We start from the raw sequence: 23,112 nt of genomic DNA, 5'->3' as shown, positions 1-23,112 counted from the left end.
CAGGAATGGGGTACAGGTTTATCGCAGTCACCCGTAGAGAAAAGAGCAAAAAAAGTCTTGATTAGAGTTTTTTTCACAAGAAGACAACAGAGATCAGACAAAGCGGGGCTGATATGAAGAGGCAGATGGGGAAGGCAGAGCCTATACGGGGGGATGTCTACTAAGAAATTAGCTGCCACCAGCATCATCCAAAAAAGCCCCACGTACTAGGCCAAGACCACAACCAAACGTCTGCACTGGGGCCTGAGAAGCTGGAGAACATCACAACAGATGACCGCTGTATTCGTGGCACAGCTCTAATAGCAGAAGAGTTAGAAAGACACTCAGGAATTTTGAGGTATTAAGGTAAACATTTATGACTCCCAACACTGGTATTTTCATCTTCCTGGAAGAAGGCACACACAGTCCAGTTTTGCAGCTCAAGACGGGCAAGGAATTGTTCAGCACACCTGCAGAGGGGATCAGCGAACTTCTCCAAATGCTCAAGAGGTACTTCGGCACCTCTCTGGGACGCGGACAACCTTTGCTACATGCTCAGGATTAAACTGGTCCCACGGAAATGTTACAAGCAGACCGCACCACATCTATGTTGATTCGAATTTCTGAAGGAAGACCTCCTCTGCAGGGTTTTGGAAGTAGCAGAGTGTGAAAAAATACGAGAGTGGGTCACAGGGCAGGGCATGGCTCCCACCGCTCCTCAAAGTGGTGCCATGCAGTGGCGTATGTCACAGGGACCATGCCTGCAGAACCAGTCACCATCCACTCCCTGCTGATGCTTACCCTCCCACAGCTTTGCTATTCTTCATCTGCTCTACATCCAGTTAATTTAAAGCTCTGGTGGAAAAATTTGCTCTTACTCCAGCCTCTGCTTACCTTATTTGCCAAGCCAAAGGCAGAGTAAGCAAGACAGGTCACTGGGTAAGTCCAACTGCTGGGTCAGGAGCAGCAATTCTGGCCCGAGGGCTTGGCCAGGCAGAAGCATGACTAAAAACTTCACTTTGTGGAAGGTGAGGAGAGGAGTCGTCAATTTGGGAAGCGGTAACTGCACTTTAACAGAGGCGGTAACAGGACAGTACAGGAAAGGTGGAGATCATGAAAGACGGCTGTGCTCTTAGCACTGTAGCTGGTCAAAGAGGCAAGAGAAAACAGTTAGATATGAATACCAAAAAGCGGTGCGGACACAGCAGCTGAGATGACACCTAAAATACAGAGCAGGCCTTGAAAGGTATCAGATGAATCCCGCCCTATACTCCAAAATGTCTCAGAAGAGACGCAAAAGACTTCCTGAGTTTGACCCTGGGGACAAAACCTGCACCGACTCTCTCACTGGTGCCAAACAGCAGAGAAGGAAGGGAAGACATTGAGCCTTGGCCCCTCTCTTCTGCTCACAGAAACAAGAAAGCCAAGATCTAGCTGAAATAACGAGTGCTTCCTACAGGCTCGTGATTTTAAGACATCTGGGAAAGTTGGGGGAACAAGTCCTTTGGAATAAGAATGTCCAAATTCTGTATATGAGGCGATGGGGTTAGATCACACAGTGCTCAACACAGCTCCTTCCAGAAGAAACACACATGCATGTATTCACTTAAAATACAGCGAGTGTCCTCAAGCCAACGCACTTTCAAAAACCCCAGTGGCCTAAACAAAGAACTGTCTGTAACCAAAATACCTTCAATCATTCCCTCTGCAAAACCCCCAAAATGGGAAAAGATGGGCTTTACAGGGTTTGGTCAAAACCCCACCTCCTGCTGCACTTGAGGCCGTACTGTGCATAGGAATCACTTTTAACTGCCAATCGCTGCTGCTGTAATGCTTGCAAGGTGCAGATTTTGCTACTGGAAACATATTCTCTCTCAAGGACTCTAAATTCTGGTTGTAAAGATGTCGTATTTATAAGATATTGGCAAAGGCACGTTTCTAGCCTATTGGCATGCAACGCTCAAGAGGAAGAGGGGACCTATTCTACATCCAAACCCCGTCTCCAGGTCACTAATGGCTGGGAAGCAGTCTTCTCTTGTCCTACGTAGCCTCGGGTGTATTTTTCCTCTCTAACAGATTACCCTTTTAATTCATAGACAGTTTCTGCCTTATTCTCTTAACAGGCCCCACACACTTCTGGCCAAAACACACCCTGGCTGCTGGCTCAGCTCCGGAACAGCGGGGGGGCTGAAGGCATTTTATGGAACAAGCAGAGCGCCGTGATTATAGGTCTTTATTCTCATATTAATAAAAAGTGCAAAAGCAGATGCCAATGACCACAACCTGGCACCGTGATTTCTGGAGCCTCCTGCCCATAAATATAGGAAAGGGTTCAGTTGTGAGCACGTGGCTGTCCCATATTCGGAGTACAAAAGGCATTGGCACCTGCGGAGGAGCGGTCCCAGGAATGCTGGTAGCTCGCTGGCGTCACAGCACCAGCACCGCAGACACTGCGCCATCGCTGAGCTGTGCGCAGCACCGGGTCGGACGGCGGTGTACTCCCGGTCCTGTGTTCCCATGGCATGGATAACACGAGCCCAGGTTTAAATTACATAGCAGGAAAGGGGTTAAAGTTTAAATGACTGTTTTGTATATGAATTAATGTATGTAGCTTTGAGCCAAAATATCTACCATTAATTTTTCCACCTATTTCAGGAGCAGTAAGATACACAAAGTAAAGTTTATTTTGGTACTTGGTATACTTCACTCTCATTAAAAATAAATTAATCAGCAAATTCCTACACAGCTCAGTCTTCTTTTATGTAAATACAACCCAGCTGTAATGAATTACAAGGTGTTATTATCTCACACACACTGTATAATACTTCACACATAAGAGGTTTCTCTGCTTAGCTCAGCTTTCAACAAAAGCATCTTAAATAAACTGCAAGCAAGTTGTTTGGTCTGTAATGTTTTCACAGAGAAGGGATACACCTCACACAGAGAGAGTTTCTTTACATGACTCATTTTATAACAAGTTAAACTGAGGAAGTTCGCCTCGGAAAAAAAATAACAAAATGCCTTTTTTATACACAGAAGGCTCCCTAAGAGAAGACTAAAAAAAAAAAAAAAAAGCCAGTGTTTGGGACCTATATTCTGCATCCCACTGCTCTTTACACAGCAAAGGGATGTCAAATATTCCCCAAAACACCCAATATGAAGAAAGCAACTTCAGAAGGAAGAACAGTCACAGCCAGGCACAGTCACACTTTCACTGATTAAGGATTCACAAATTAAGGATTATCACCTTTGACTTTTGTTTAATAGTTTTATTAGGAATAAGTCCTGCTATTATAGGGCTTATTCTTATCAAAAGGGCACATGGCACAGAAAACACACGCACATCAATTTTACCCAGACTGACATGTATTATTGACTAGGATTTTAGACAGGAGAGAAATGAAAACTGTTTTTGTCACTGACCTGGAAATAGCCTGGTGAACCATCCACCTACGCAGTGCGCCTCAGCCTCTGCTGACTTCATCAGCGAAGCTCTTGCTCCCGTAATGACTACGTTGGTGTCATCTGCCTGCACAGCCATATAAAGTTTTCACTGGGGTTGACAGGTCTTGTTAAAAAGCCCTGGACCACTGCTTTGGGGGACGGAGGACAGCACGGTCCTGTCCATCAAGAGCCAGGGGCAGAAACGGGGATGTCCTTTTCATAAAGAAATTCTTAGACCACAGCTTTAAAAAGAAGATGGAAATATCAGCAAGGCAGAACTGAAATACCAAGTACTCTGAGGGAGCTTTTAGCGACAGCCCAGCCACATTTTGGACTTTATTCTCATTAAAATGGCTAGAGTCATAGAGGATTACTGGGGCCTGTGCATTATTCTTTGCATCCTCCTATCCTGTGCAACAGAACAGAGAGTTCCTAAAAAGGATTTTCACAGAAAACCCTTCAGAATCTGTTAAAGCAATTCTTAACGCCACTAAAGCAAAAATGGACCATTCCATCTTGGTATCAGGCTTTTACAATACATTAACATCTAATACGCAAAGCTCAGATTTGCATTCATAACCATTCAGCGAGCAGAGGAACACCGCTGTGTCTCTACGTAGCAGCAATCCAAACGAGGCAAAGGACAGAAACGTCTTCTTGAGATAACTCTAAGTCACGGTAAAATACCTGGTTTCCTAAAGACAGAAGGCAGGTCTTTCAATTTGTCAGCAAGGACCACTCAGTGCCATAAAAAGGACAGAGGTTCTCAAACCAACTAGCATTTATTTGCGGGTGAATATTCAGAAGAGTGTGGCTGTCCAATTTGCTACTGCGTCACCACGGATAGGGTATCTAATTAAATATTTTCTTTTCAACATCAGATTTTCCTTCCTGACCCCACAGCCTCAGCCCAGTTCAATTTCAGGCACGCTTCCCAAGCTGATCTGACGAACTGATAGAGATGTCAGGCGCCGGTGCTCTCAGAGTCCTTCGTCATTGTAAACAGGGGAATGGGGCTTGAGGATGCTGCGGGCGTTGCTCTCCACCAGCGGCCGCCAGCTCACCTCGCCCGTCAGCAGCAGGTCCTCCCCGCTCAGCGCGTCCAAGTGCTGCACCTGCAAGGACAGGAGGTTAGTGCAAGCTGTCCCATCACCCATTCAAGTTCCTCAAGAGCTACTCGAACCAGAAAGAAAGCAGAACGGGGAGATTTTAGCATACTTTGTCATTTGTGTGAGGTAGACCTAAAAAGATAATTGATGAGGCTTAAGCGTCATGGAAAGGTTGGGAGATAAGTATCTGCAGATCCACTGGAGTTAACTGCGTAAGGTCTTCTACTAACACCTTAGCTAATGCTTCCTCTGAAAGTTTGGCAACAGGACAAAGAAGAGCCACACAAAGTCAACATGAGTCATTTTACCTTCCTGGCAGTTAATTCAGATGACACACTGCTAGTACCATCATCTACACGGAGTCCTCTCATAGAACTGGTTTCACATAGACCAAGGCTTTTCACTACAGAAAAAGCGCCTGACGAGCAGGGAACACACGGGAGTTCTAATATAAAAGCACATGAGCTGGAGGAGATAAAGATGAAATGAATGAATACTCATTCTCGTGATACAAGAAATACTTGGGATCCAATGAAATTTTAAGGTGCAATGCAAGCACAATAAATTCTTGTCGCACAACGTAGCGTTAATTTGCTGCCACAGGACACTGTCAAGGGGGTGAGGGTGGGGAGGGGGAAAAAGTCCATCAAGGGTCAGTAAAAGACAAAACCACCACCTCTGGCTCAGGAAGTCTGGGAACAAAGATTGCTGGGAGACTTCACCAGGGAAATAGTACACATGCTTGCCCAGTTACTATATTCTTCTCTGGCATCCACTAATAGCCCCTGGTAAAGACAGGATCAGCAAGAAATTGTGGGAAAGACCTCATACACAACGCTTACTGGAAACAAAAGGTAATTTGACAAGGAGTTTCTCAACAGAGGTAAGAATACACCAATGGCCACAGAGGGTCAGACCAAAGAGCCACCTAAGCACAATGTCCTGTTTCTGACAGTCGTCAACAGCAGATTCCCCAGGAGGAGTTGAGTGCAATGCATGCATACAATGTTTATTTTCCTCGTTCATTTTCCCTCCTTCTCAAAATTTGTTAGTTCGGGGATTTTGAGCCTGAAGTGGTGGTTGTGGATTTAATAGCCCAGGACAGACTTCTCTTCCATAAACCTTGCCAGTGGCTGTGGGACCCACGTGCAATCGTAGTGTCCCAAACAACTTGTGGCAACATTATGTCCCCATGTTCTTGTATCAGTGAACAGCCTTTCCTTGCTCAGCTTTCATACACCTTCAAGATTTCCCGGAGCTGTCTCATCATCTTTGTCAGCTGTTTTTCAGGCAGGGGATCCTACTCATTGCTAGCAAAGCAACTGTTTCATGTCATCCTCACAGCTCTTCTCTGAGCCTTCTTCAGTTTGGTTTTTATCTTTCTTGATGGTCAGAACCCAAACCATACACATTATTCAAGATCACAAGGGTACCATGGATTTTAAAAGTGGCATGACAACGCTATATTATTCTCTATTCCTTCCTTAGTAGTTCTGAGCATTTGTTTTACCTTTTTTTAAACACTACAGAGTACTGAGCTGACATTTTGATAATACAATTATAATCTCAAGGACTCATTCCTGTGTGGTGAGAGACAGTTTAGAGCTCATCAAAGCTGGGACTGGTTTTCTCAAGTGCACCACTTTAGAGCTGCCTACAGGAACGAGCTGCCTTCACAGAAGCTGTGCTGATTCTTCCCCAGTGTGCCACATTTATCTGCGATCACTGTTTCCTATTCAACTGCTGATAGCTTCTGTCCTACCTGTTGCTTGAATATACAAAAGTGCAGCAAATTCCCCACTTGGCAGCAAATTGTCCCAAATTACACAGTTTTTATATGTGTTTGCTGCCTGCCCATCTTCAGTTTTAAACTGTCCTACAGCCTCACTGATGTTAAGCATTGGCAACGGTAAGCATTAAATGAAGTCTGTCCCTACTGAGAAGCCCTCTGGCATTCCAAAAGCGTCCTCAAGTCCCATACAAAGTTCAGCCCTTTACTTCCCGCACCATTTTCTCAGAGACACACTGAAACAGTGTTGCTCCATCTCTCTATCTGGTCCTGATAGCTCCAAATCTCTATCTGGTCCCGAATATAGTATTGGAAACATTACAGAGAATGCTGCTGTGGAGGCTCTGCCCTTCAACTCCCTGCCCAACAGCTTACACTCTTCCTCCAGAACCTCTCTCACCCCTTTTCTGTCTTTGGTACCCACCTGGACTATATCCTACCAACATTTCTTAGAAACCCGGTTCACAAACTTCCTAAGGGTTGAGAGGACAAACACTGCTTAATAAAGTTTCCTCCAGGTAATAACTGAAATAAACAGAAATAGCTCTGGAAAACAAAACCTTTTACTTCTTTCCCACAAAGATCATCAGGAGACTTTCAAGCTCTGTTTGCTATTTATTTATGAAGAGGATCCCAACTCTGCAGCATCAATTATAATTCTACAAGTTGCAGCCCATTTCTGACATCTCTTGCCAAGCCCCTCCGTAGCAGAGGTCCAGAAAAAGATGAACAGAATTGCTTTCAATATTATGTTAATTTTTCCACAGTTATTTTTCATCAAACTGCAACAAATAACAGCCAGTTTTTATATTGTTACCTTTTTCGCCTTAAAAATAATCACCGAATATAAAAATCAGTTATATTTATGAGGAGAACTCAGGGAACTGAGCTACATAGTATGCAAGCAATAAAAAGAAATATTTAATATTCTAAACAAGAGAACGAAGCGAAGTCGCCCTGTGAGCTGTATTGTACCTGCTTGCGCACGTACTCTACGAGTAACTCCAGATGCCGAGGGTCCTCGCAGTTCCTGTTAAAAAGGTTTCTCCAAAGAGCTGCTGCCAGAACATGATCATCAGACAAGATTCCCTAAGGGAAGTACAGAGGGGGATTAAAAACCGCTCATGAAGAGGGTCTGAACACAAGAAAAGCACATTACTCTACTTAGCAACTGACAGTATTAGCTGTCTCAAAGCCCACAGCTGCTATGGACCGTACACATGAAAAGGCACCGACATCACTCCTTCCCAGAATGGAAAAACAACCCTGGCCTCAAATTAATTTACAGAGCAGCCTCTAACAAATATTCCAGCAAGTTAATTTGGAAAAAAACTGGGTCAGGGTATTCCCAATGTAGGAGCTGATAATTACATTTCTGTGTTATGAAACCTTTACCATAAAATTTTTGGCCTTACCGAGAAGACAGCATAGAATTGTGTGTGAAGCTCATGACACTTCAAAAAGAAAAATTAAAGTATATTTAATACAAATTTGCAGAAGTGTAGTCAGGACTTTGCTATTTTGCTTTGCTTTTCTATTTTTCATTCTAAATGAGAAAGAGAGAACTCCTCATCATCAAGAACTATGCAGATTTTTCCAGTTAAATCTAATATTAAATTTGGCTTATACAAGAATCGCATCCATGAGCGCTTTTTGTCTAAATTCTCTCCCACTTTTATTGTCTTTTTAGATTATGTGGTGTTATCACCACATAACTCCTGTCTTCTACCGCCACGTTTGCCAAAGGCAAGAGAGGACTCTAAAATACTCAGTTCAAAATAAAAAAAGGTCAACATTTGCCTTTAATTTAATGAGACATTTTGTTTCCAAAAAGAGTGTCAACAAAAAGAGAAAAGAAAAAAAAAAAAAAAGATAGACACAGGCAGACCCAGCCTGGCTATACTTAAAACTAGATTAAAGACTTGCATGCATAATGCTGCCCACAAGTCTATGAAGTTTACATTTACAAGATATTAATGACGCAGATCACCATGCAAAAAATATCATCACCACGTCAATAAGAAGAGCATCTGAAGAGCAACATCCACTAGAGGAAAAAAGAACCACTAAAAAGAAATGATGTAATTGTATTTTCTTCTCTAAAGTCCTGCAGACACTTGTGCGCAGTGGTGCTTTTGCCTCCTCATATTATTAGATACTGCCTATACATACCCTCCCACATAGACTCCCTATAAATAATCTCTTTGATTTCAAAGTATACCTGAGTACAATGGGGTTCAGAGGGAGGAAATGATTTACTGATGGCCAAGCAGTGATGGTGAAGCAGTACAAAGAACATCCCTTCTTCCATGTCCCATGGTTTAAAAAAATATGCTGTCTGCTTCCTTTTTTCTTAAAAGCACTTTAATGCAAGGCATGAGACGATCGCAATAACTAAGAAGTCTGCTTACATAACATAACATTTCTCCAAAGATATGTCTGCAAAGGTTTTGCCCATCTGGAGTATTCTGTGTTCATTAATTAGATGGTCTATTTGTTCTTGCACGTTCTCTGAAAACGCCCTTCTTACCTCATCGTATCCAAATAGAGCTGCATAGAAATTTTCTACCATACTTCTCAAATCTTCCTTTAGAACAACAGAATTAATCTGAAAAATAAAGCAGAAAGCCATCTGTATAGGCTCTGAAGAGGAGATGATGAGAAAATATTACCCGTTTCACTCCAAGTAGGCAAAGAAGAAAGAGTGCCTTGGCCTACACGGGTTAGCGTTGGGCTGTAAGTAACGACGTCAGTGCACTCAAACATTTCAGAACATGCAATACAGCTCTGTTAATTCTGTACACAAATGAAAGTCAGTGTTACTCGGAATATATGAATGGCAAAAAAATTCTCAGTCAACAGAACTGACATATAGTTACATGAGTGGAGAAAAAATGCAGCTGAGGGAAGAGTGAAGGCAAGGCTGGCCTTTCAGTGGCAGCACAGGCTAAGATAATCAAGACTCCTCTATATTCTACCTACTAAGCAGGTTTTCCAGACCTGGATTCATTCACCCAGGTCTTTCAGAAACTCAGAGGTTTTTCAACATTTTTTTCTAAAGCAGACTCCAGAGCTGGATGTGCTGTTACAGCGAAAGCCCTGTAACACTAACGAGAGAGGCACCGTCCCTGCCACTACTCCTTCCTTGCTTGTCAATATTGACTTTCTCATTCATTCTGTTTCTACAGCACCTCTCTAGAAACACAGGCTTACCAGTTTTTGACTATTACTAAATTTCTTTCAGAGTTTGTGATGATCCAGCTACTTCCCCCAATGCCGTAAGTTTGACTCAGTCCGAGTTCCGCACCGACTCTTCACTAAATTTAACAGCTGCTGAAACATTTGCTGGTTTGGCCGAAGCCACCCATTGGTTTGCAGAACTGACCCCATGTCAGCTTAAGACGGAACCAAAAGAGATGATCTGCTCGGTCCAGAGCGATGGCTAAAATACCTCGCGTGCACCTCCCTCATACAAACCGCCTCTTCCTTTTGCCTGTACTTTTTCCTTCTATCCACAAAACGATTTAATGAACAGTTCCTCTCCCGAGGGCTAAGCTTCAATTGGTAAAGCTGCTTCTTTGTATTGACTCTCACGAGAGATCTAAGAGATACCACGCATTTCTCTTCCACAGATCTGGCATACAACATCAGCATAAATGCCAATTATAAATACCTTCATCCCGGCGTACCAGCAGAACGCGTATATATGAGGTTGCATCTTGGAGACAGGTTTTACAAAAAAGAAACTGCAACCAGGAATACAGGGTAGGCCATCAGGTCTGCTACGGAATAAGCACTGCTGTCTTTGATGTACGGCTTATCATGAGACTACAGAAAAGCTGTGAAAACTCGCATATCTAAAATCTTAATACTTATGACAGTGTGAACTACACGTCCTAAATACTTTCTTGGTATCCTTGAGAGTAGTCACCTCGGTAAAGATACAACAGCTTTTCTATCAAAATATCAGTTAGTTTTTGCCACGCTAACAAATCTCCAGTTCGAATATTCTTCCATTAAACCGCTATCTTTTTTCATCTGTTGATTTTTATAGAAATGCATATAGTGCAAACACAAGGAAAATTCCTTTTATGTCAGTTACTCATAGTTTTCCATTAATATAAACTATTAAAATTCATGCAGATATTTTATAGGCTATCAAGGTTTGGAGACTGGTTATTACTGAATGTTGAAAAAAAGAACTAAACATAAGAAATCAGAGGGTTAAATGATGACTGCAACTTCTGTAATGACTTAATTAAATTTTTATTGAGTACATAAACTATGATGTCATTTCTACCCAACCATGCTCAAACTTTCTATGCATGTCAGAGATCGTGGTTTTTCTCAATAGAACATACTTCTAAATAAGCTGCACTTCTACAGCTCTAATAAGGGGGAGCAGGTCTCATGTAACACACTCAATAAATTATCCTTCCATTTTAAACAAACAAATTCCATGAGTTATTATATATTTGCCACGCACTTTTTATGACATAATAAAAATGTTACCTCAAGGATTACTTAACACATACTACAAATGTTACAGCAGGCAACTGCAAGGGGCAAAGAAAACAAATAGTCCCATTACAGAGACAAGTCCTGGACTATACATCCCTAGGGAAGCAGCTTTCTATACTAAAAACAAAGAGCAGCAGCCTTAAGTTAGCAAGAAACAGATTGATGAAGGAGATAACCAAGTTAAACAAACACGGCAATAAATACATCTTAAAAGACAAACAGTTTAAAATATAAAATATGACTTTGGGGAAGGAGCAGTATCTTAGGCAATAAAATTACATTTAAAGGAATACTGCATTTTCTGAAGAATACAAACGGCACAGGTTAAGTACAAACACCGTAGGAAAAAATCCTTCTTTATAAAACAAGAAAAATGAGTAAATCCAAATCAGCATTTGTTGGAAATGCTTCCTCTTTTTAAGCTTGTACATGTTCTTAGCACTGGCAAGTTTCATGATCTGGTTGGTCATGATTCTGCTGACTCTTCCACAGTTTGTTGCTAAGAAGAAAAACTGCTAGACAATTCCAAGTGAGTAATTGCTAATAACAAGAGAAAAATCAGTAACATCTGGAGCTCTTCTAGGGACTCAGCCCCTTTGCCTTCTTTGGAACAACCCATTGCAGAGCCGTCACCAGGATAAATTTATATACCACTGCCTAAATTGACACACAGAACTATCTTAGCTCAAAACACTGAATACATTTTGGTACATCTCTCACATTTACAAGACCTTTTAAAAAAAAAAAAAAAAGGAAATGTACAGCTAACGTATCTTCCTACTGCGTGTCACAACTCTTCATGTAAGGACTCCGTGATCCCACATTCTGCTTGCAAGATGACTACAGCATACGACCACTGCATTTTCATTATCATATTGTAGTAAGGAACCTCGTCTTCACCCTCAATGAGTTCAACATGCATCACTCAAGAGCCCGCTGGTGAGGCTTACTGCTAGAGCAGACATTTTACAATATCAAGTCTCACTTAAGGTTTTGTATTCTAACAAAATTTCCCAGAAAGTAAGAGCACACCGCTTTACTGTACATGCCAGTCATGTATGAAAATAGCTTATGGATGAGCACAGCTTTTTAAGTGAAAGCTGCTATAGGATTAGTCCCTATGAATGTCTTTTGGTGGATGGAGAGCATTTTTTCGTAATGAATCTCCGCCTCATCCCCACTTACTGTGCTTTGGTTTGCACTGCAGAGAAGTCTCAGAGTGCACAAACTGGGAATGGGGCTCTAACGCGCTCTACCTGCGGAGAGGCAGCCGGCCCACGGGGTCAGCCCACAACCAGCCACAGGCAAAGATCATCCCCCTGCAGCAGGGACGCTGGATCGCCGACTCTTTCACTCGACCAATGTGTTCCTCTCAGACTACACTAAATGCTAGTGCGGACACAGCCGTGCTGTCCAGGGGCTATGCTATTTGAAAGCACTTTAACAGGAGTTTCTTTCTGTTAGAGCTTTTGCCAGCATGTGTTGCACCCTTAAGCTACTTTCACACGTTAATCCATCCATAGACTATAAAGCCAGAAGGGACACTTCCAACTGCACCTTGTACAAGTGCTAGTCATTGAATTTCATGCAGCAATTCCTCTCTTTAGGCCATAAGTTATGGCTGAATTAGATTTTTTTATGAAGATATTTCAGCCAGAAGAAATGATTAGATCATAGAACCTGACCCTCTGCGTATCACAGACCATTACATTTCACTGAGTTCCCTCTGTACTAAGCTCAGTAAGTTGTGTTTGGCTAAAGCATATCACCCTCACAGTTGAACATGTGTATCTCATTTCATATTTGAATTTTCTGGCTTAAGTTTCCACCCCCTCATTCTCATTATACCATTCCTGCTAGAATAAAAAGCCTCTTCTGTAGAATGTAGTTACTCCTGTACCTGTACACGGTAGATGTGTCAGCACAGTCATGTTTTCAAACTAAGATTAGGCTCCTTAAAGTAATGTTTACGCTGGGTGCGCTGATACACTACATCATCAGCGCACTCCCGGAGTGGTCAAAGTTGTAATAGCAAAGTAGTATTTTATGCTGATACAGTAAAAATTAATCCATCTCTTGTGCAAAACAAGTAACGCAGGTATGAGTACACTTCTGCTGTTATGACCGAGTCTACTCTGGGGACTTCTTTTAGCCACATTGCCGTAAACATCAATTGATACCCATCAACATTTTTGATCACTGGAGCATTCAATATTGGCAGAAGTTCCTGAAGGAGATACAGGACAAATCTTTCCTGATTAAAAAAAGTCACTTCTCAAACATTTACACTTTTTTATGCGCCTTCTCTTAAGTTGCATTTGGAAAGAATGACTTAAAATATACAGTTGACATTAGTTATAAATAATATATAACCACATCTAGTTATATATGGGCTTTTTACGTGTTTGCTGCCCTTTTAATAAACACACATGCTATTGAATTGGAAAACCTGCATACAGCCCTTTTATTTCCTCCAATAACGTAACTATTACTTCTAGGACAGTAATTTTGAAAATGACCGAGAATGTAGCTAGGATCAAAAAGATTAAATTAGTAAAACAGATTAAAAATATCTCTGTAGCAAGGGGCCAAAAAGGCCAGTTCCTTCAGGCAATTTCACATAGTTGTGAAATGACAAAGATATTGCAGAAATTATTTTTCCAATCTTCATTTTTTGAGCCTTTTATTAACCACTCTGCTACTCTGTCTGCAAGCAAGCTTACTGCCTTGTAATTAGCTACAGCTGTGAGGCCCCATATACTTTCAAATATTAACTTTTCTGATAAATTCTCTAATTTTCTAATTAAAAGTAAGTAATTTTGTAATGCACCTCAGTAGATTATTAACTTCAGAGAAGAGTCTTTAAAGCCTTCTTCAACATTCAGTGACAACCTACTTCAATACTGTATTAACCTAGACAAAAGTTAAACGTCAGATTGTATCAGAACCAGTTCCTGCCAAAACCTTCAATCCGTAAACCCAACACATTAATGGAAAAACACTTTTGCATGCTGTGCTACCTTCATAACAATTGCATAATCATCAATACCACTCCTTACAGCTTGTTTATTTCAAGCAGACATAGAAAAGCAAGTTATACAACATTATCTACATATTTCAGCAAAAACAGATGGACACCCTTAGCCGTCTAGTGTCAGGAAAATGAGGTCTGTTTCTATTGTGCAGTCTATTGATTTGGAAACTCTGCCATGGCAACAGTTAAAGATCATAGTACAATCTTAACTGTTTTAAATATATGGGGGCTTATTCCGAATTCCTCTGTCTCTGTAGTACGTGGCTGGCAGAGCTCACCGACAACCTCGCAAGAGAAAAGAGGTCCCATCGCTGTGCTCTCGGTCTGCTTGTGCTGGGTCTCCGGAAGGGCGAGCAGTCGTAGAGGGTTTTCCCTGTAACACCTCTGAAAAACCTACTGCTGAAAGCCTAAAACTGATCATGAACCTGTTTCCGAACACACCAGAATCAAGAATTCAGTCTGATAACCTGAAAGGAAGTTACATGACCAAGCTTAAAAGAGGCACTTCGAAAAAACAGTAGTAAAGGTCAATAAATTATTAAGGTAGATATTCGCCATGAGCACTTACAGAGATCCTGTAAAACAATCTCTCTACTGAGACAAACCCCAGTAACTATCAGAAAGAGTCACACACAAGAAACACTGCGTTGGATCAGACCAAGGGTCCACCTAACATGGTATCTTGCCTTCAACAGCAGCCAGATACACTGAGAAAACTCAAAAGTCTACAAGCTGGTACATGCTTCCACCAAGTCTTCTCCCAATCAACTTCAGCTCAGGACAACCCTCAACCCTTGACATTTGTTGATATAGTAACCTTCAAAAGGTCTCTACATCAAGCAACTTGTCGAGTAAACCTTCTGCATCCACAACGTGCTTCAGCAAGAAGTACCCTGGTCTACGACCCGTGTTGAGAACCCACCACCTCTTGTTTGTTTTCTCCTAGTTTCATCTAGTGGCCCAGTTTTTTCACTGGATGAGACAGTGAATACACATTGCTCCAACACCTTCTCACAGCACTCAGGATTCTGAGAGTGCATCATATTCCAGGTGGTACGATCTGCCCATAGAAAAAGACTTAAGGTAACTTAATAAAACTCAAGGGCAACGAAATCGTTGCGATCATGAAGTACTAAACTAAACGAAAGGTATTAAATAACATTTAATAGGGCTGCAGAGCCCTGAAAGGTGGCATCCATTTTGAAAAGTATTTCAGCAGAACAAGGTAAGTACAAAGTAGCAGAAAACACAATAATAGATGAAAATAACAATCACAGATAATTATGACCAGTGATACTCAATGTTGATAAAAGTACATTAGCAGGTGTTTAAAAAAAATAAAATGCATGTAACTATGTGTGCATGTTTAGCAGCTATAATTCCAGAAATTATCTTAAAGAGGTTTTGTGGAGAAATCTCAAAAAAAAAGCCCCCAAACCCCACCAGTTCAATAATTCAAGAGTATAGAAAAAACAAATAAATTTTCAAAATTATTATGAAAGGAATAGAGAACAAAAGAGGAACCCTATTCTGCCATAAATCGATAGCGTGCCTACATATAAAATGCTGCACAGATTTATTACCTTTTCATCTCAAAACAGATCTAAAAGAAATAGAAAACACACAGAAAAGACCAAAGTGATCACACGTATGAGGAAACGCTAGTTATATTCAGGAAGAAATGAGGAGGAAGACAACAGAGAGGCAAAATCACGAGTGGTATCAGGCAGCTAAACACAGAATTACTGTTTGCTGTTTCTCATAAAAAAGATGTAGAGAAGAAGTTGACGAAATGACCAAATACTTTAAATATAAAATAAAAGTACATGCTCATGCTAAACAATTAAGTGGCAGAAGTCACTGCCACAGGACATTAAAGAGCAAAAACTACGAAAGGGGTAAAAAGGGGACTGCACATTCCTAGAGGATTTCTGTTAGCAGATACTCAATATGACGGTCCCCATGCGACTCTCCTATTACTCGTTAGTGAACACTGAGAGAATGTACCAGAAGAAATACTGATACGCAATCGTTTCTTATACTTTTTCCCAAGTATCTCTGGTCATTGCTAGAAATAGTGCGCTGGATCTTCATCCACCATTAGAAGAATGACTTCGAGTATGCTCATTTTGTTCCTTTTTGATGATCTGTGCAGATACCAACTGGTGTCTCTTCTGTCTGTGTACCTCGTCCTGCCCTGACTAGCAGCAAGACAGCCCCAGCTCATTAGACGATCCCGGATACCAGTCATCAGGTCACTTGCTGACTTGGTAGGAATTTCACCTGAAATATGCTGGGGCAATTAAAAAAAATTGCTACCTTTACCATAGAGCTTTTAGTAACCTCATGGGAAGAGGCTACATTTTATGCAGAAATACCAAACCGATCAACCTCCCCTGGGGAGAAAAATAATAGAAACAACATTCTTTCTCCAAGAATTTGGGACCAGAACAAGTTTCTATTGGATAGGAATAGCAAATCACCCATCTGCTCTCCAAAAAAGCAAGTCACATCACCTGTCCTAAAAAACTCTCCACAAAGATGTTTATTTCATGTCAAAATGCAGCGACAATGCTAGAGTCCATACGGTTAGTATGCAATCAACAAGCCAAATCCTTGATGCTAACACTTAGTACTGCCACAACCTTCACCCAGTGACTGAGGCCAGGACAAACACAAAAACTCACTCTTGCTATCTCTCAAATTCACTTTGTAGCACCTAGCAGACTGGCTTATTTGTGTTTGCTCCGTCAGACTTCCCAGTATTTCCGAGCACAGCCCTGTTCATAAGTGACCTGTTTGACACTCTCCCATCAGTTCCACATTTGGGTAAAATTCTAATTTGAAGTCGCATTGCTTTCACCTTCTACCAATATTCTGCACCTTCTGGTTTCAATCATAAGCTGAGAAAAACCCGATTTCCCCAAGCACTCCTCCTCCCCAGGGCTTCAAACACACGCACGCCACAGAATAGTTAACAGTTAAATATTTTCTTGCCAATATTTTAAGAGTGCAGAAGGTTCCAAATTGCTGGTAAAATAAACAATGCCAGACTGTGAAAACTCCTGCCTGCCATATACTCTGATGTTAACAAGAGTTTCTTTATTACTGTAACCTTTCAGAAGCGAACAAAAATTATTTCTCTACCCTAGTTCTGCCCTCAAGTAAAAGGCAAAGGAGGAAAGCAAACCATGAAAAAGCTGCATGGTAAGATACCGTGAGTTTTCCATCTTACTTCTGTATTTCATTCAGACTTGATGCTGCTGTGAATAAATAAACTTCCAGAAGATCCTAAAAGCGCGAGCAAGGATTTTAAGCCAAAAACCTCCTTACACGCCGTTTCCTGAATAACACAGATTCAACCTACACATGGGCCATCTTCCCTCTTGCAAGTACATAATAAAACTGGAAATACAAAAAGGGCCAATTTAGGACGCTCTCAATAAGACACATTATTTTCAAACTCCTCAGTACATAGCTCTGTCCTCTGGGGCTTTACCCATCAACTACAGGGTCTCTGCCGTTTCTTCAATTTAAAAAAAAAAAAAATGAAGTCTTCAAATAGCATCTACAAATAGAAGGAACTGCTAGCACTTTTGGCATGAATGACACAAATGACTATATAGTTCAGGTGACACCCCGTAAAACCACTGGCCATTGACAGGCCTGCCAGCCTTCTGTTACCTACCAAATACATCTGGAGTTATGGAAGCCATGCCCAAACCATCTGAAAACCAATTCAGATCAGCGTTGCTCATTTCTCGTAGACCAAGATGGTATTGACGCCATCTTCCATCCATCCATGATACCTCTGCCACCAGCTCAATCTCCTTTTTTGTGGGCAGCCACTCCTGTGAGCATGGGGCCATCTGACTAACTTGAAAATCAACATGATGTATGTTTTGCTACCAACAAATAGAGATCTCTAAGATGAGATACGCCGGTATTTTGGTCAAATCTTTTAACCTTTTGCATTATTTCCTGGCCTTTGAATATGGAATACAACAACGTTCAAGTTCTTACGGAAGCATAATTATAATTAACTAATATCAATATAGATACAGCAAGTGCTGTGTATGACCAGAAACAGAGGAAAACACAACAGAGGACAGACAAGGGGATAGAAAGAATCTATTGAGATTCCCAAATCAGCATGGGAAATAAAAAACTACATCAGTGTGCCTAGACCCGTACAAAAGTATCCCATGCTGTTCCTCATACAAGTAGTAAAAGAAATCAAAGCAGCAAGCAAGCACGAAAGCAAGCATTGGAATTATTAAATGTATTATATTTGCACTTCCTGATCATTATCATTTATTCTACTGTGGGCATTTTTAGCAAAAGCAGTCAAAAATAAGGGCTTCATAGAGCTGCCAGTTTTGTAAATGGATAAAATGGGCCAGAGAAGTCAGAAAATGAAGTAACAAAATAAACGAGTTCTAACAGGAAAATACAAACATTTGCAACCCACTTCCTTAGCCAGGTCACAAGGCACTGCAGTACGTGCATTGTAAACACAAAGACAATGTGTTTGCAGCAGAATTTAAGACCGGCCTTTGAAGGAGTCCGACAATTAAGTGGCACAGAGCTACTTGCTGGAGAAGCCCATCCAGCCTGCTGGCGCTGGCGGGTGACTAACCCGCTCCCCAGCACACACTACAGGCTATCGAAGCAAAAAAAACCCAACCAAAGTAACCCACTAGCAGAGACAGTCAGGAGATCATAGAATCATAGATGGAATGTCATAGCGAGCAACGAGCTGGAGAGATGATCCTTACATCATATAGTTATGTCTAGGTCAGAGAGAGAAAATAAGGACGAGGACACTGGTGGAGGAGAGTGCTGACGACGGCAAATACGCAGCTGGGATTTAGGATGGGAAGCAAGTGTAAAGAAATAAAGGAATTGAAGAAGAAAAGGAAGATCTGGACTTGAAAGAAGTCAAAGTCATGACAACGCTTCAACATGCGAGGGTGAGTTTGAAGCAAGCAGACAAGAGGACAGATCCTGAGCTTCCATTACGGACCTTTGCAAGAGGAGGCTGCTGGATGAGCATGTTGAATAAAGGCATCCTGCGGCTATTGAATCAGTGATGAAGCAAGCCAGGGATGGAGAGCAGGCACAACTGGCACTGATGGTTGTAAAAGGATTAGTTGAACATGAAGGATCACAAGGGAAGGGAGAGAGGTGGTGGTGCCAGTCTGACACCTGAAAGGGGTCCTGCAAGGAAACAAAGAGAATTAACAGGAGAGGTAAGAAAAGGTAGAGAGATAAACTAGTACCTCTACAAGAGAAGACATAGGAAGGGAGAAGTATGTGACATACCGACAGAGGGGAAATGAAGAACCAGGTGCATACCCTGAAAAGGGAATCAGATACAAGCTCCAGTGAATTCTGGCATTAGGGTAACACAAACCAAGGTAGGTAAACGACCAAGGACAAGGAGGGGAAAAAAACCAAAACATTCAGAACGGGTGTGAGAAATGAAGACCTTCAGTAGTTGCTGATGTACTGCAAGTAAATGCCAAAATTAGGCATACCTGAAAACAGTAACACAGTCAGTGTACCATAGAGCAAAGCAACCAACAGGGACGTAGACTTCCACCGCACCTGACAAAACAGGTGTCAAGCAAGGAAGGCAACCAGAGAACGGGACCATGCTCTTCTACCAGGATAGCCGGACTGAAAGAGAGCAAGACTGCTTATCACAGCTGTACAGATGTAAGCTTGATGATGATCCTAACAGCCTGAATGCATTGGCTGTCCCAGAGAAAACAGAGAAAAGAATCTCTCTCGCACACCCTGCCTCTTTCTCTCCTGGAACCAATCCCTGTAGTCTGTAAAGCTGCACTCACGTTTTGCTCTCGGAAACAAAGCAATACAACAAAGTTACTAATCCTTTCCCAAAATAAAGGTTAGAGAGGGGATCCCAAGTACCGAACAGATCTCACATGTGCCATCTGTGCCCCGTAAAGACAAGTCCAGAATTTGTGCAAAACCCAGCACTCCAACCAGAATCAGCATTCGGAAGCTGCATGTGCCTCCAGAAAACCAACCAACCTCTCCTTGACAGCAGCAGTTGCCAAACACCATCCGGGACCTGCAACTGGAGCCTCCTGAAACAGGAGGAAGGGAACAGGCAGAGACACTACAGAAAGTGGAAGAGGCAACTGCTGACGTGGGAGAGCCAACAGCAGCTGCACACTTTTAATCAAAGCCACAAGACATGGGTGCTGTCGAGTCTGCCAGAGACACGAAAAGAAGTTGTGTGAGGGGAAGGGAATGAGCAGCCTCTCAAACCCCTGCAGCACCCCTGCACGCACCAGAACCTTAACTGATGCTTACGTGACTGTCTTTCAAGAAAGACAGGCACCAAAAACATAAGGAAAAGTTAAGTTATTCATTCCTGAAGAGGAAGCCGACATCAGTGACACACGACCAGCAGTGAGAAGCACAAACGACAACATGATAAAAATGTATTTGGAACAACACAGAACCTCTCAATGGTTGGTTTGATTACACTGATTTAGAAGAAACATTGTTCTTGGTATTTTTCTGTATTTACAAAGGAGCTTGAAAGTGCATTCTTTTTTTCACTACAGCAGCTTAGAGCTGTTACAAAAAGAATTACAACCACAAGACGAGATAGCCTTGTTCCTTAGCCAAGCAGACCAGCTGAATCCAGCTGAGGAATTCTGGGGCAAACTCCAAAAGGACAGGAAGCTGATAATGTAAATGTCCAAAATACATACATGTTACTTAACCCTGCACTGACTGCAGGCAAATCACAAACCAGATTGTGAATGATACACAAAGCACGGGCAGGAGCCAGGCAACAGTGACATGTCTGCTACCCATCCTGCTGAGCACGGAGACTGCAGCAGGTTCTGTAAGGACCATTTTCCTGTTTCCACCATCCTCTCTACATTGTCAAAATAAAAATTATGCAGTTGTGGTGAGCAGTAGTTCCATTGCTTGACATTTGAATTTTGGCGACTACACTATGTTCTGGAGCGTATGAGGAATGCGGGGCAGCACTTAACACCTCCAAGCGTTGCATGGTAAAGTAAATTTTGGCATGTGAGTCCCACTGGGGCAGAATGTGGGGAATAATGAGAAAGGTTTTTCTAGAAAAGGTGCTGTAAGGCAGCTTCCAGTGTCCTTCTCCCAAGCATCAGAGGGAGGCACAAAACAGACCAAGGACACTACCTTACAGTAACAGGATCCAACACAGCTGGGAAATTTAAATTGATTTTTTTATGCCAGACTCTACAGAAAACTTGGGCAGGACAGTCAAAAAGAACCCAAGCATGTATTGTACCTTGATTTCAACACCAGCTATCCTTGGCGTGCCCCAAACATGCCTGTATTTCAGCCAGCCAGGTATGTTACTTCCATGGGCGCTGGTTCTAGAACAATTACATTAAAAACAACATGCGAAAGAGTCCTATTTCAAAACTCCATGACCCGATAAAGCTAAATTTGCATCACCATGCATACTGTTTGTTCCAGACCTCAGCATGGTCGAGATATTTTCAAGGTAACATTCTGTACACATGCATTTTCCTGCATACTTAAGTCACTAAGATTTCCAGAATCAAATTTACTGAATTTACTCTGGAACAGTACCTGACACTATTATTCATTTATGAAATTACAACATACTGGAAACTTGCTGTGAGCTTTTGAGCTCTTTAAGAAAGGATCAAGGGTTGATGAACTATTTCTTTTGTCATATTCTTAAAACACTAAGTTCAGTTAAAGCATATCATACAATGCCTGCTATCCTATTAAACAAAAAGAGCACAAAAAACCACACAGAACAATTTTGTATCTCACTACTTTGGCAAGTTTTGGTGGTGGGTTTGGTTTGGTTTTTTTTGTTTTTGTTTTTGTTTTTAAAAAAAGGGAACACTAGAAACTGGTAAGATTTTCTATATTATGTTTTCTAAATAGTCATTAAAAAACTCATAATATTTTTCTCCTCAAAATGTCCTAGTAAAGTTATACATTTCAAAATATACAGAGACCATTTGAAAGTAAAACTTTTCCTCTTTAGTTTTACAGGTTTTTAAAAACCTTTTTCAACTCTACTAAACACTATCCTCTACCTCATATCCCCATCCATTTCCTCAAACAAAATCACCATAATATTTTGCTTCAGTAAACTTTCGCCATCTCAACTCTCCCCTCCACTGCACAGCCACAATACTGCACACACCTTCCTTCTGCCCCAGCACTGCCCCTCTTCTCCCACCATACTGTACTTTCTGTTCTGTGCATCCCAAATCGACTCCATGACTTCTCATCAGATTTTAGAGACAGGCGCCCCTGGGAATTCAAGTTCCGTAGCTTCCCACTGCCGGTGAATCAACCGCAGCAGTTCAATTCATACAAAGATCGAAGTTCTATTTTAAAATTCTATCAATTTTACACCCTCTCATCTCCTAAAGCCATCCTAGAATCTTACTTGGCTCACTCTGACCGTGATTTCTGAGTCTTTAGAAGTGTCAGACTTTTTGCTCTCTACAGAAAGAATAATTTAAACTGAACTGTATAAAGTTTAGGAAGTTTTGTAGCTACTGTAAGGCAAAATGGCATTTTCAGTCATCTGAAGTCTTCTAATTGCGAAAAGAGTATCAAGACAGAAAATGGTGTTCAAGTTCAGAAAGCTAAATCCTGCTCTCGGTTACACTGATGTGAACCACGTTACTCATTCTGATGGCGTCACTTCAGATGTACACCAATGGAACTGAGAGCAAATTATGGGTCACTGTATATAAACAGCTCTAGCTAAACGTATAACAAAGACTCTATTGTGCTATGCACAGCAGAGCCAATAAACGAATTCAAAAGACACCTAGATGTGTTCCTGGAAAAAAAGGGGGCAGGGGTCTAAGTGGTCTGGTGGGAAAACAGGAAAGTGAGATTAAGATAAATTAAAACAGGTTTGGCACGCTGGGCTCGACAGGCCCTCCTATTCTTATCTCTTTTGCAGCTTTTAGAACATGTATGGTTATAAAACGAATTGTTATTTTGCACTGAAAAAAACTGATTCGTTTCAGAAGCAGAATGCCACCACAACACACAAGACTAAAGCTGTTAAAATGAGCCTACAACAATTTACAGGTATTTGATTAAAGCCTGATGGATCTTTCTAAGACAGCATCCGATTTGCACCCGGAAGTATTAGAATGGGGTTCTTGGAGGATGGGGGTGGGGAAGGAATGGGTTTT

General features: G+C 41.6%; 1 protein-coding gene across 1 annotated transcript in view; it reads right to left on the bottom strand.

The window, feature by feature from the left end:
* Positions 1-4,403: 4,403 nt before the first annotated feature.
* The window catches only part of LOC104292707 (ubiquinol-cytochrome-c reductase complex assembly factor 1), a 49,776-nt gene continuing 31,067 nt past the window's right edge, over positions 4,404-23,112 (bottom strand). The window contains exons 8-10 of the mRNA XM_009892121.1: positions 8,852-8,929; positions 7,297-7,410; positions 4,404-4,538 (exon numbers count right to left, since the gene is read on the bottom strand). Coding sequence (XP_009890423.1) covers positions 4,404-4,538; positions 7,297-7,410; positions 8,852-8,929 — 327 coding nt within the window. The remainder of the gene's footprint in view (positions 4,539-7,296; positions 7,411-8,851; positions 8,930-23,112) is intronic.

This window comes from Charadrius vociferus, unplaced genomic scaffold, assembly GCF_000708025.1.
Source record: "Charadrius vociferus isolate BGI_N301 unplaced genomic scaffold, ASM70802v2 scaffold409, whole genome shotgun sequence".
Classification (NCBI taxonomy): domain Eukaryota; kingdom Metazoa; phylum Chordata; class Aves; order Charadriiformes; family Charadriidae; genus Charadrius; species Charadrius vociferus.
The sequence above is the reverse complement of the archived record's forward strand: the minus strand, read 5'-3'. Positions and strand labels throughout refer to the sequence as shown.